Raw genomic sequence first — 13,280 nt, 5'->3', positions numbered from 1 at the left:
CAGCAAGCGGCCGACATGTCCCTTCGGCTCTTCCATGTGATTTATGGCAGCAATTTACGCTGCACAGGAGAGCAGTACATAAATTAATTACCAGGCCCAGCCAGTAATGGGATTTGGAGCAGATGCTTGAGAAATGGCTGGCGGCAGCTTAGAATGCATCGTGTGTGTATGGGGGGGGGGGGGGGGGAGAACTGCACTGGCTCTGCCCTTTGCCTTTACCCCCCCCCCCATTTCTCCCCAAGGGATTCCCCTGCTGCAGATGGGGACCACAGACATCCAGGGGCCAGTCTTCTTGTGATCAGTAAGCCCTTCATTATGCTAGAACAAATGTTGAGTCCTTTAAGACCAACAAAAGTTTATTCAAGATATGAGCTTTCGCATGCAGGCACACTTCCTCAGATTTATAGAAGTGGAAACTAACAGATGCCTCTAGGTGAACAGCAAATTAGCATACAGCTTAATGAAGATGTTTTGATATATGCAAGGACTAAGTAGCAATAACAAGCTAAGTTTATAGGTCACAATATGTTTGGATTTAGTTGGGGGTGGGGAACAGTGGAGCAATAAACATGTCAAAGGAGGAGATTAATGTGTAAAAGTATCCTTCTGGATTGTTAAGAGTAATTGAGATTCTGTTATGCTCCAGTCATCTCCTCTCAAGCATGAAGTTAACTGACAGCATTGTTTCCTTTGAGGTGTGGGGTGCAGTGTTTAGTCAGAGGAACCTATTCCAATATACTATTAAAAAAAAGTACACTGAAATACAGAGGATGTTTAGCCCTTCTTAGTGAGCAGCTGTTTGTCCTTCCTATGTAAGGACTGGATGAGTTTAGCATATGTAATGAGATTAAAAAAACACAATATTTCTGTTAAGTCCTGGGGGTCTGTCTGATCCTTGCTATGAAGTATTGTCTTTACTTGGCAACTTTTTTATTTGGTAAGTTTGCGATCCTTGCTATGAAGTATTGTCTTTACTTGGCAACTTTTTTATTTGGTAAGTTTGCGATCTTATTTGGAAAGCTTGAGATCTGCACTGCAGATTCAAGAACCCTGAGAATATTTGTGATTTGGTTTAAATCCAAGTTTCTAGCACTTAAGAAAGCAGCAGTTGTATGTACTTGGGATGTGTCTGGTGTAAGGAACTGGGCAGAGTGGCTCATCCATAAGCAGAATTTCCACTGGACCGGGAGTGGAGATTCTGGGGCCTGTATGTTCCCTGTGTTTGTGACTGGATCCTTTGTGGGCAGAAAAGCAGTGGCGTTTGATAGATAAGTTTTGATAATTGGGAAGGGGGGTATGGATTCTCTTTAATATATTTTTGCTAGATTTATTTCTTTTTTGTTCAAGTATAATTTTAACTTGAAGAGACTAGGCCCTAATAGCTTGAAATAAAACTTTTTGCAGGGAGCAGTGACGGAGCCCTAGTTCAGGGAAGACATAGAATATAAACAAACATTCAGTCAGTCAAGTTTGACATCCCAAAGTGGACATGTTTTTTTTCCCTTTCCCATTGCCGCATTTTGGGCAGTGCAGACTTCTGTTAGGTCTGCAGTCTGAACCTTTTTCTAAATCTTCCGTTGCAGCTGTCCAAAGAGGCCGGATCCCTCCCACCCACTCCAGCGCCAGCCCCAACACCATGCCCAGCGGGGAATACTACAACGGGCAGCCCGTGTCAGAACTGATCTCTCAGCTGCTGCGGGCCGAGCCATACCCCACGGCCCGCTTCAGCTCGCAGTACGCCCAGCAAGGCAGCGTGATGGGCATCGATAACATTTGCGAGCTGGCGGCTCGGCTTCTTTTCAGCACGGTGGAGTGGGCCCGCAACATCCCCTTCTTCCCGGACCTGCCCGTCTCGGACCAAGTGGCCTTGCTGCGCCTGAGCTGGAGCGAGCTTTTCGTCCTGAACGCGGCCCAGTCGGCGCTGCCCCTCCACATGGCCCCGCTGTTGGCGGCAGCTGGCTTCCACGCCTCCCCCATGTCCGCAGACAGAGTGGTGTCCTTCATGGACCAGATCCGCATCTTTCAGGACCAGGTGGAGAAGCTCAACCGGCTGCAGGTGGACTCGGCCGAATACAGCTGCCTCAAAGCCATAGCGCTCTTCACGCCAGGTGAGTGGGTTCCCAGCTGGCTGTGTCCCTTTTTTTGCAGTGAGGGGGGACAGGATTGCTCTCTTGAAGTATTGGAAGGGCTGTCACTTAGAGGAGGGCAGGGAGCTGTTCCTGTTGGCAGCAGAGGAGAGGACTTGCAAGAATGGGTTTAAACTGAGGGTAGGACGCTACCAGCTGGATATTGGGAAACGCTTTTTTACGGGAAGAGTTTGGTGTAGTGGTTAAGTGTGCAGACTCTTATCTAGGAGACCTGGGTTTGATTCCCCACTCCTCCACTTGCAGCTGCTGGAATGGCCTTGGGTCAGCCATAGCTATCGCAGAGCTGTCCTTGAAAGGGCAGCTGCTGTGAGAGCTCTCTCAGCCCCACGTCACAGGGTGTCTGTTGTGGGGGCAGAGGTAAAGGAGATTGTGACCCTCTGAGATTCAGAGTATAGTGTGGGATATAAATCCATCTCCATCATCTCCTCCTCCTCCTCCTGGCACTGGTATTCCAGAGGCTGGCTGCCTCTGAACATTGGACCGAATTGTCCTCCACGAACCTGTCATAACCCCCCTTTAAACCGGTATGTATTTTCTGACTCCGAATTCCACAGTGAAATGACTCATTCAATGCAGTAGTTCCTTGTGCATGCCTGCAGCACCCCCTGGTGGTCAGATGGATCCCATGCATGCTGACAGATATTGTGACAAACTGCAGTTTTTAGTGCACACATTGGACCAAATGCGGTATAGGCATGTGTTTATGCACATAATATACATCAGTTTATTTGTGCAAAAGCACATAATTGCAGTTAATTCCTTTTGTCTTGTAATCTTTGTGAGAAATACACAGGTGTATATAAATATAAAGGAGGCTTTTTAGCTAATTCAGTAGAAAGCAAGGATAATTTTCAAAGAAAAGAGTAAACTGCTATGCCCTGAGGAGACGCTGGACACTCAGTGGTGAAGGTTAATTTGATGGGGGGGAAATATACAGGCCTTTCACTCTTCTGTTTGTTAATCTTTGGAACTCCTTCCCCCATGAATTTGAGGGTGCCCTTTAGCTGCAGACCTTTCTAAATTCTTTTGAACTTGGATTTTTAAGAAACTGCCCTGTTGCTAACGCTTGAGTTGCTTTCAGCAACTGAAACTGATAAAGGCGGCATAGCAAAACACGCAATACCCCTACTATCAACAAGATGAATCGAGATAAAGAGGTCATCATAAAGTTGTAAGCCACTTTGGGGTATCCATTGGGAAGAAAAGTGGTGTCTAAATGAAGTAAATAAGTAAGGTGCCCGGTTCAAAAAGAGGGAGAGAAATTGGCAACCATTAATTCCAGAGCAAATGGATAAACTGACCAAGGCGATGAACGACAATCGTTAAAACTTTTCTTGAGCTTTTCACACATGCTGAATGATGCACTTTCAGTCCATTCTCAATGCATTTCAGCGATCATTTCAAGTGGGCTTTGCAACCGGATTTTACCATGTGAAGACAGTAAAGTGCATTGAAAGAGGACTGAAAGTGCATTATCTGGCACTTTCAGCGCACTTTAGCAATCATTTGCAAGTGGATTTTACTGTTTTCACATGGTAAAATCCGATTGCAAAGTGCATTGAAAGAGGACTGAAAGTGCATCATTCAGCGTTTTCAGGACACTTTAGCGATCAGTTGCAAAGTGCATTGAAAGATGATTGAACGTGCATTGCTCAGTGTGTGCGTGCAAGCGATGCACCTGACCGGTCAACAAGAAAAATGACATAAAATTGCTAGGGGCCAACTTCATACAAGTTCAGTCCAGTGTGTACAAGCTGCTCAGTTCCAGCTTAGATGCAACCTAAGCCCTGCTCTTTTTCTTTTCCAGACGCCTGCGGCCTCTCGGACCCAGCCCATGTGGAAAGCCTGCAGGAGAAAGCCCAGGTGGCCCTGACGGAGTACGTCCGCTCTCAGTACCCCTCGCAGCCCCAGCGCTTTGGTAGACTCTTGTTGCGCCTCCCGGCTCTCCGGGCTGTCCCCGCTTCCCTCATCTCTCAGCTCTTCTTTATGAGACTGGTTGGCAAGACGCCCATCGAAACGCTAATCAGAGACATGCTCCTCTCTGGGAGCACCTTCAACTGGCCTTACGGGACGGGGCAGTGAGGACAAGCTGGGGTGCGCACCCGTCCCCCGATGCCACCCCACGTTTGCTGCCACTGCTGCCATGCCGACAGTCTGGATGTTTGCCGCCACCTCTCCTTCATGGATTTTAGTCATCAGACATGCCACGTTGGTAGGCATGATACTTCCTGGGATGTGGATTCCCCTCTCGGTGGCAACGAGGGAAGTCCCGCCTCTCGGGTGTCGAGAGAGACCAAGGTGGGCTAGATTTTGGTTTGGTGGTTCTCTTCTTCCACAAAAAAAGAGGGGGAAAGAACCCTAATATTCTTTTTTCTTTTTTGGTTTTGATTCCTTTCTGTACGATGTTTCAAATGACTAGTCATGGGCTTCCCTGTCTTGATTTTTTATTTTCTTTATGTCCTCTATGCATGTTTTAAAGAGCTGAGGGCTGGTTGTCCCAGGTTGGAATGCCACCAGATTTCAGTTCAGAAATATCTGTGTTCCTGTTTGCCCCCATCTCCCTCCTCCTCTTTTCTAGAACAAGGTCTGTGTGAGATATCTTCTCCGCCTTGAGCCAAACACCCACTTGTTCTCAGTTACACCTGGTAGAGTACTTTTGTTTTGGGAATAAGCTAGAAATCAGGATGCATTCTCGTAGACTCTTGGAAGAGTTGAATTTTGTCCCTTGGGGGCAGCGGTTGTCATTTGCAGATAGATTGCTTCTGAACCTGGAGGTTCCACTGAGCTACTGTGTATTTAAAGTTTGATTTAAAATTTTGAACTTCTCCCTTTCTCCCCTCCTCCTCCTCTTCTTCTTCAATCATCATACACATTTCTAGTCACTCAAATATATACGCCTTGGCCCAAAGTACTTAAACCAATCATATCTGTTCCTATTTGTTGTGGATTCTGCTCCTTTCCAAATCTCGATTTTTTTTTTTTGCTGTCTTTCATATAACAAGGTATTAAATTATTTAAATGGTACTACTTGTTTAAACTGTAGATTTGAGTAGTGCCATAGTAGAATCCACATAAACAAAGCTGAACAATAATTTCTACTCACTATAACACTGGGGGGGGGAATCTTTTTTTTCTACGTAAGTTTTATTTCCTTTAGGCATTTCATATTGAAATATATAACACTGCAGTCTCTTCTAATATGTGATAACCACCTGCAATTCTACATACTAGAGGAAGTCAGACTTTGCTAGTTAGAGGGAAAAAATTCTTGACAGCCAATGTAACTTCTGAATCCACCCCAGCCAAAAATCTTTTCGGTTTGTTTCCCACCGATGCGCCCACGATCTTCCCACAAATCTCTCATGTTTCTGAAAAAAGGGACATTCCAGTATATCAGTTTTCTCAGTAGCACGCAGGAATAGCTTCTCCAAACAGGACGCCTTCTTATAACGACCGTTCCGTTTATACAACAAAATATTCTATTTCTTCCTCCTGTTCTCATATGCAACAAGAGCCTTTCCAGATGAGGCTGTGCTGGGAAAATTCCTTGTCAGCCAATTCTCTCCCCCCCCCCCCCCGGAATTATGCAAACACTATGCAAACAGTTAATTGCATGCAAAATGAAATGCACCAATTAATTAATCATGGCCCACCTGCTTCTGTGGTTGGCTTCCAGCCTCATTCGCTGGATGATCCATTCAACCACCATGAGCTGCTGTTTCTCATTTATAATCCCTTTTTTAAAAAGTCTGCAGGATGGAAATTGCCCTTGAGCCCGTTTTACAGATAACAGGGTGGTGGCAACTGAGGCCAAGAAGATGACTGGGCTGCCCAACCGCAGTCATGGAACTTGCTCAGGTCGACCAGGTCCAACATTAGCTGGTTGTAACTCTACGCAAACTGCCCTATCCAGCCCCTCCAAATTGGGGAGAAAAGGAAGCCAAACGTATGTGAAAATGGCAGGTAGCTAGCTGCGTCGATCGATGGTGATGGTGGGGAAATCCCAAAAGCAGCAAGCCATCGAGTTCCACAGAAGTATTTGTCAAGAGTATAAGTGCAAAACATATCCAGGTGGAGAAATGCAAAATACTCCAATAAATGGATCAAAAATCAAGTCACACTGACAGTTTTCAAAGGTCTGCAGGCACTAAACAGGTGAGCAGCTGTAGAGCTGCTAGTTGCTTGCAAAACACAGAGGAGGTGCTGATCCTGCCTCCCTTGTAGCTTTAGGACTTCTGATCTATTTTCTGAGATTGTCAGAAGAGCTGGGGCAGTCCAGAAGCCACTCCGCTCGCCAAAAACCTCTGGGGATCCTGGAGGACTGGTTCATTATGAACAGAATTCGGATACCTCCTCCTGGGATAGCGTCACCTGGATCAGTGTGCTCCTTGGTACCTCTTTTGTGTATGCCCTTTGTCACCCACCTCCCTCTGAAGATGGCAGCTACCTTTTGTTCCTACTGGGGCTTCATAGGACCACAGAACAGTCAGAAACCCGTCTGGTGAAACTGTACCCGGTAGGGAAATGGAAAGGAACCCTGGGTCCGTTTCTGCCTTCTGTGCAGCCAAGAAAGTCTTACCAGACCTGAAACAAGGGCGTCAGATGTAACTGCAAATGCCCTTGCCAGATCTAGCACTTAGTTTCCGCCAGCCCTGCTTACCTGTCTTCAATAGGAACAGAAGTCTAACCACTGGAACGTTTTCTCTGGCTGGGAAGAAGCTCCCGCCTGTTCCTTGGTCCTGCGTTGAGCTGCTGTTAATGAGCACGGGAGCAGGGGCAGTGAAAAAGTTGGCAACCTTGGCCGCCAAGTAAGCTGTGGAAGAAAGATGGGCAAAGGGTGGCTTAGAGCCAAAAACCCGGCAGGAGTTATGAACAGGGAATGAGTCTTTCCTGACACCTCCAGCTGGGAGATAGATCCATTTTAAACTGGAGACACTGGGCACTTTGGACCTGGGACATTCTACGAGGTAAGCAGATACCACTAACCCAAAGATTTGAGGCTCAGAGCTTCCCCAGGACCTTTCTCTGCCTTCTGCATCATACGGTGGATAGCAAGTATTCCTGCGTTACAGGGGAACACTCTCTTAGAGACGTTTAACCATCAGGTTTCTTGCTGCCTGCCCTCTTGTGTTTAGGCTGCCGGGCTGGGTTACAAACTTTTGGAATTCTCATTGATTTTACTGCAAGTTGATACACACATGCTTAACATGCTAGTAGCTCACGTCATCTGGACCAGGGGCCCCCAACATGATGTCTGTGGGCATCCACCTAAACCCTTTCTGGCATCTGCCCAAGTATTTCTAGAATAAAAATGTCGCTTTTGGCAGCAGTGGCCATAAGGCAAGGATCTTTTCCGTGTGACTGAAGATAAACTGTGGCAGCCATTTTGTGGCTGGCTCCACCTCTTACAGCTTCCATTTTGTGGCTGGCTTCACTTCCTACAGCAGCCATTTTGTGATTGGCTCCACCTCCTACAGCAATCCTTGTGTAGCCACCATGCTGTTTCAGAATTCCAAAGGTGCCCACAGGCTCAAAAAGGTTGGGGACTCCTGATCTGGACCAGGTCTGACGTATTCAGCATCAGTTATCAGGGCAGGGCCGATGATTCCATGGCAGCTGGTTAACGCCACTGAGTCCCTTCATTCCTTTGCCCCCTGGAGATTCTTCTGTAGCTCCCCGTTTGCTTTTGCTATAGATAGAAATTGGATTTTTGGATGAGGTGGGCAGGGGAGAGTTGTGACCACAAAGCAAGAAAAGGGGAACAAATGGGGAGGAGGGGGGGGGATTTGTAAATTGATTTTTTTTTGTTGCAAATATATTCCTTGTCTGATTGCTCAACCAATGACCCAATAAAGATATTTCTTAGAATAAAGGATCGCGCTTGTGGGTTGTATCATTTGAGAATGGATGGAGACGGTGCAAGTTCCATTCCCGCTGGGAGAGCAGATCTGAGCAAACCACACACATTGTCAATACATACCATACAATCGAAAGAGATCCTTGCCTAGACACGGCTGAACCTGCCACTATGCAAACTAGATGATTGCCTAGGGCGCTGGCCTTCTCGGGGTACCGAATTGGGCCTTGATGACATTGGCAACATTATTGGGGGGGGGCATCAGAAAGTTAGCCTTGGCTAAGGTGCCACAAAGTATAGGGCCAGTCCTTCTTCTGGATTGGATCAAAGGTCCAACTAGCCCAGATTCCTGTTCCCAATCGGAAATTTCTTGAAATTTTGAGGATGTTGAGTTTTTTCCTGGATTTGAAAGAGAAACTGAACTGACTTTTCCTACAAAACCCAAGTTTACTGTTTTTAACAATATCAAATGCATCCATTTATAATGTAGCACATGAAACTGTATGAATTGGCTTGTTTATGACGTTTGAACTTATAGATGTCTGCTTTTCTATAAAAGATAAAGGTAGTCCCCTGTGCAAGCACCAGTCATTTCCAACTCTGGGGTGACATTGCTTTCACAACATTTTCACTGCAGACTTTTTACGGGGTGCTTTGCCACTGCCTTCCCCAGTCATCCACATTTCCCCCCCAGCAAGCTGGGAAGTCATTTTACCGACCTTGGCAGGATGGAAGGCTGAGTCAACTTGGAGCCGGCTACCTGAACCAGCTTCCGCTGGGATCGAACTCAGGTCGCGAGCAGAGGGCTCTGACTGCAGTACTGCAGCTTTACCACTCTGCCACGGGACTGCTTTTCTACAAACTGAACTGTAAATACACCTGCCACTGAAGCAAGAGAAAGCTACGCTCTGTGTTCTATAATAGCACATTTCAACTAGTCCAATATTTTTCTTTAAAACGAAGTGGTTTTTTTTTTCCTTTCTAGTTTCCCAATTTTTGCAATAGAAAAACTGAGCCCTCAAGAAGAGAGGGGAGTTTTTCTCCCAATATTCCTATCCTCCAGTCTTCTTTGTCTCCGAGGAAATCACGTGGTTTATTTCCATAATTCTGATGGCAAGTAACTGACTTTCTGGAATTCATGATCAGTACCACCTTAGACACCAACAAGAATTTGAGGATATAAGCTTTTGAGAGTCTTTGGAGCCTTTATGTGCCTGTCAGAAGCTGGAAGGGCTGTTAAAAATAATGTTTGTAAAGGACGCAAAGGTAGGTGGCTGGATCAAAGCAGAAGGGAAATACTTGGGAGTCAGGGAATTAGGCATCTAAAGAAATCAGTCAGAAATCAAACAATGGCAAAAGGAAATACAACTGAAGGGGGACACTGCAACAATTGTAGATAAGAAAGGTTCTTTTCAAAACCATATTCTTTTGTATTTTTTAGGATCTCTGTGTCTAAGGTTTCATAAGAGAATAAAGGTTCAAGGTAGGTTAGGCCAAAAGTATATGACTCAGCCAGACTTCCATGGCTAAGTATAGATTCAACCCTGGGTCTCCCCGATCCTGTTCCAGCCACTACACCACACTACCTCTCACTATTACTAAATAATTAGCCCCTATGCAGATGACAAACAGTAGAACCAGGGGGCACCCAGAGACATTAGTGGTCTCTTACATAATTAAGGGACTTCAGAAAACACATGTATCTGTTAATTCACCAGAAGGAAAAACAGCTTGATGAGGACGGAACCTGGAGATAATTGGGAAATCAGGTGGAATTTCCAAATTGTTGTGCATGTATTCCTCATTCACATGCAAGATCCCTTACAGCTCCCCCACCCTGGTCCATGTCAATTAGTAGGGCAATGAAAAATGGATAGCTTCCATGGCCAAAAGTATAAACCATTTTCTTCACAAACATTTCCAATAAGATGTCATAGAATCATAAAATTGGAAGGGACCTCGAGGGTCATCTAGTCCAACCCCCTGCACAATGAAGGAAACACACAAATACCTCCCCCTAAATTCACAGGCTCTTCATTGCTGTCAGATGGCCATTTAGCCTCTGTTTAAAAACCTCCAAGGAAGGAGAGCCCACCACCTCCCAAGGAAGCCTCAACAAGCAGCAATCCAATACCGAATCAGAAAATTACATAGTCCTCGGTAAATAAATTCAGAGCCTATAAACTTAAATTGTTGAATTCCCTTGTTTCCAAGGGAAAGGTGCTTTGTGATAAAGACTGCAAAGCCATGTAACAGGATTTGGCTGAGTGAAGCTTATGTAAGTGTTGTAGATTGTAAATGGGCAAAGATTTTAACCTTTATGGATCCGTGCAAGCTCAAATTTTGTCCTTTTTAGTATGCCTCTATGTTTTTGAAGATATTAGGGCATTTTATAATTCTCTTTAGATATTCCACACGCTTCTGAGGGAGATCCTGGAATAAACATATCTGGAAGTCTTGTCATATGATATGGCTATTTGGCTATTTTGTTGGAAACAAGGGAATTCATCAATTTAACCAGGACTTTTTTTGTGGCGGGAACTCCTTTGCATATTAGGCCACACACTCTGGATGCAGCCGATCCTCAAAGAGCTACGCAGGGGTGTCGAACTCTTTTGTTATGAGGGCCAAATCTGACATAAATTAGACTTTGTTGGGCCAGGCCATGTGTGTACCTATTCAAGATTAGGTAGCAGAGATATAAACTTTTTATAGAGACACATACAAGCACAATTTAAGATTTTTTTTTTAAAAAAAAACCCTTAAAACATTAGCACTCGTTGGTCTTAAAGGTGCTTTCTTTGTATTTCTCCCATAGGATCCAGGGAACTGGGCAAAAGCAACTCTGGCTCTTTCCTCAGGGAACCCAGAGGGGAAGAAGCTTCAGCCAATAGAAGAGAGGCTTTGCTCGGTAGCTCTGCTGTGTAATTGAGAGAGCCTGGCAAAGCAAGGTACTCCTCCTTCACTTCCTCTGCAAGGGGGGAGCCTCAGCCAATGGAGAAAATAGGGGGTTTGCTCTGTAGCTCCTGTGCAACTGAGCAAGCCTGGCAAAGCAAGCTATGGTGCAGAAGGAAGCAGGAGAGGGAGAAGGAAGCAGATGACAGCCAGTTGCTTGGGGGCCTGATTCAGCCCCCAGGCTGCATGTTTGACACCCCCAGTTTACAGGGCTCTTAGTAAAGGGCCTACTGTAAGCTTCTGGAAGATTGGCTACATCAGGGCGGTGCAGCCTAATATGCAAAGGAGTTTCTGTTACAAAAAAGCTCTAAATTTAACAGACAATTTGTGAACTTTTTGGGCCAGAAAATGAGCATCTGCAGTAAAATAAGAATCCTACATCACCGTTCAGCTCTGGGGTGGTCTGTTGCTCTGAACCTGAGAATGGACTCAAGCATTTTTTACAACACCTCTTCTACCTTTTGACTGGGATATAAAGACTCGGAGATCTTTCCTACTCATATCTGATGAAGAGAACTTTGATTCTTGAAAGTTTATACCCCCAAAATCTTGTTCTTTAAAGCTGCTGCTGGTCCTGAATCAAACTATTCTCTCACAGACCAACATGGCTACCTTCTGAAAACTGAATTTCTGTATCTTTTGGATGATTAGATTGGCAAAATGGGACAGGATCACAACAGAACTCCATCAGGGTTAAATCAGGGTCATTAATATGGCACACATGTACATCTCAAAATACATTCCACAGCCGAGCTTTTTCCTGTCATAGAATCATAGAGTTGGAAGGCACCTCTAGGGTCATCTAGTCCAACCCCCTGCTCAATGCAGGAAACTCACAAACACCTCCTCCTAAATTCACAGGATCCTCATTGCTGTCAGATAGCCATCTAGCCTCTGTTTAAAAACCTCCAGGGAAGGAGAGCCCACCACCTCTCGAGGAAGCCTGTTCCACTGAGGAATCGCTCTAATGGTCAGGAAGTTCTTCCTAATGTTGAGCTGGAAACTCTTTTGATTTAATTTCAATCCATTGGTTCTGGTCCTACCTTCCGGGGCCGCAGAAAACAATTTCACACCATCCTCTAGATGACAGCCCTTCAAGTACTTGATGATGGTGATCACATCACCTCTCAGCCACCTCCTCTCCAGGCTAAACATCCCCAGCTCCTTCAACCTTTCCTCATAGGACATGGTCTCCAGACTCTCCACCATCTTCGTTGCTCTCTTCTGGACTCATTCCAGCTTGTCTATAAACTTCTTAAAATGTGGTGCCCAAAACTGAACACAATACTCCAGGTGGGGTCAGATTCTTTCACATAATTGGACACTTAGAACCCACCTTGGGCACTGTGGAAAGGTGGTCTTTTAAATAAATAAACTGCATATGTTGGGCAAAGGATCTCACCAAGCTGAGCCCTGGGAGAAGGTGCTCTTAATCAGCGGGGGAACATCATAAAAAGGTAAAGGTAGTCCCCTGTGCAAGCACCGAGTCATTACCAACCCATGGGGTGACATACATCACGACGTTTTCTTGGCAGACTTTTATGGGGTGGTTTGCCACTGCCTTCCCCAGTCATCTACACTTCCCCCCCCAGCAAGATGGGTCCCTATTTTACCGACCACAGAAGGATGGACAGCTGAGTCAATCTTGAGCCGGCTACTTGACCCCAGCTTCTGCCAGGATCGAACTCAGATCATGAGCAGAACTTAGGACTGCAGTACTGCAGCTTTACCACTCTGCGCCACGGGGCTCATCATAGCCCTTGTGAAATCTGTGATCTACGAAGAGGTTTTTTCATTTTATGTTTCCAAGCAAGACACTTTTTTGTTGCCATTGTCCTCGATCAACTTATTACTTTTACAGTATTTCACATGCTATTTTGATAGCACTTTCAAAAAAACAGGTGTCAATTTAAGTGGTATTTTTTTTTTAAATCAAATGATGTTAGAGGTTTTGGTTCAAGAACGGGGAATCCATTTCAGAACCTGGGACTTTCGAGTTGAAACTGGGTATTTACAATACTGCTTGGACACAAAACACTCTCTGGCTGGTACCCAAATGAGCATCACTAAGTTTGTATAAAGGATCAATACCCCACCACAATGATTCAGGGTCTCAGCAGGAACACAAGCCAGGCACGGCTGGATCAGTCCTTGAAACTGCTATTTACTCGCAAGGAAGGTAATCCTGAATGTAAGATGACCTCCCTACCCCAAAAAAGACGTTATACACCAAAACTGGTTTACTGGGCATTACTGTGATTTGTGTGCAAATCTAAGACGATATCTGTTTAACAGCATTTTTTTTTTTTTTGCTGGCAAGT

General features: G+C 45.3%; 1 protein-coding gene across 1 annotated transcript in view; it reads left to right on the top strand.

The window, feature by feature from the left end:
* NR2F6 (nuclear receptor subfamily 2 group F member 6) overlaps positions 1–4,974 on the top strand; it is a 44,142-nt gene extending 39,168 nt beyond the window's left edge. Inside the window, exons 3-4 of the mRNA XM_060232680.1 lie at positions 1,584–2,108; positions 3,955–4,974. Coding sequence (XP_060088663.1) covers positions 1,584–2,108; positions 3,955–4,229 — 800 coding nt within the window. The 3' untranslated portion in view covers positions 4,230–4,974. The remainder of the gene's footprint in view (positions 1–1,583; positions 2,109–3,954) is intronic.
* Positions 4,975–13,280: the final 8,306 nt, after the last annotated feature.

Source organism: Heteronotia binoei, chromosome 2 (assembly GCF_032191835.1).
Source record: "Heteronotia binoei isolate CCM8104 ecotype False Entrance Well chromosome 2, APGP_CSIRO_Hbin_v1, whole genome shotgun sequence".
In the NCBI taxonomy this organism is placed as follows: domain Eukaryota; kingdom Metazoa; phylum Chordata; class Lepidosauria; order Squamata; family Gekkonidae; genus Heteronotia; species Heteronotia binoei.
This window is presented reverse-complemented; position numbering and strand designations above follow the sequence as displayed.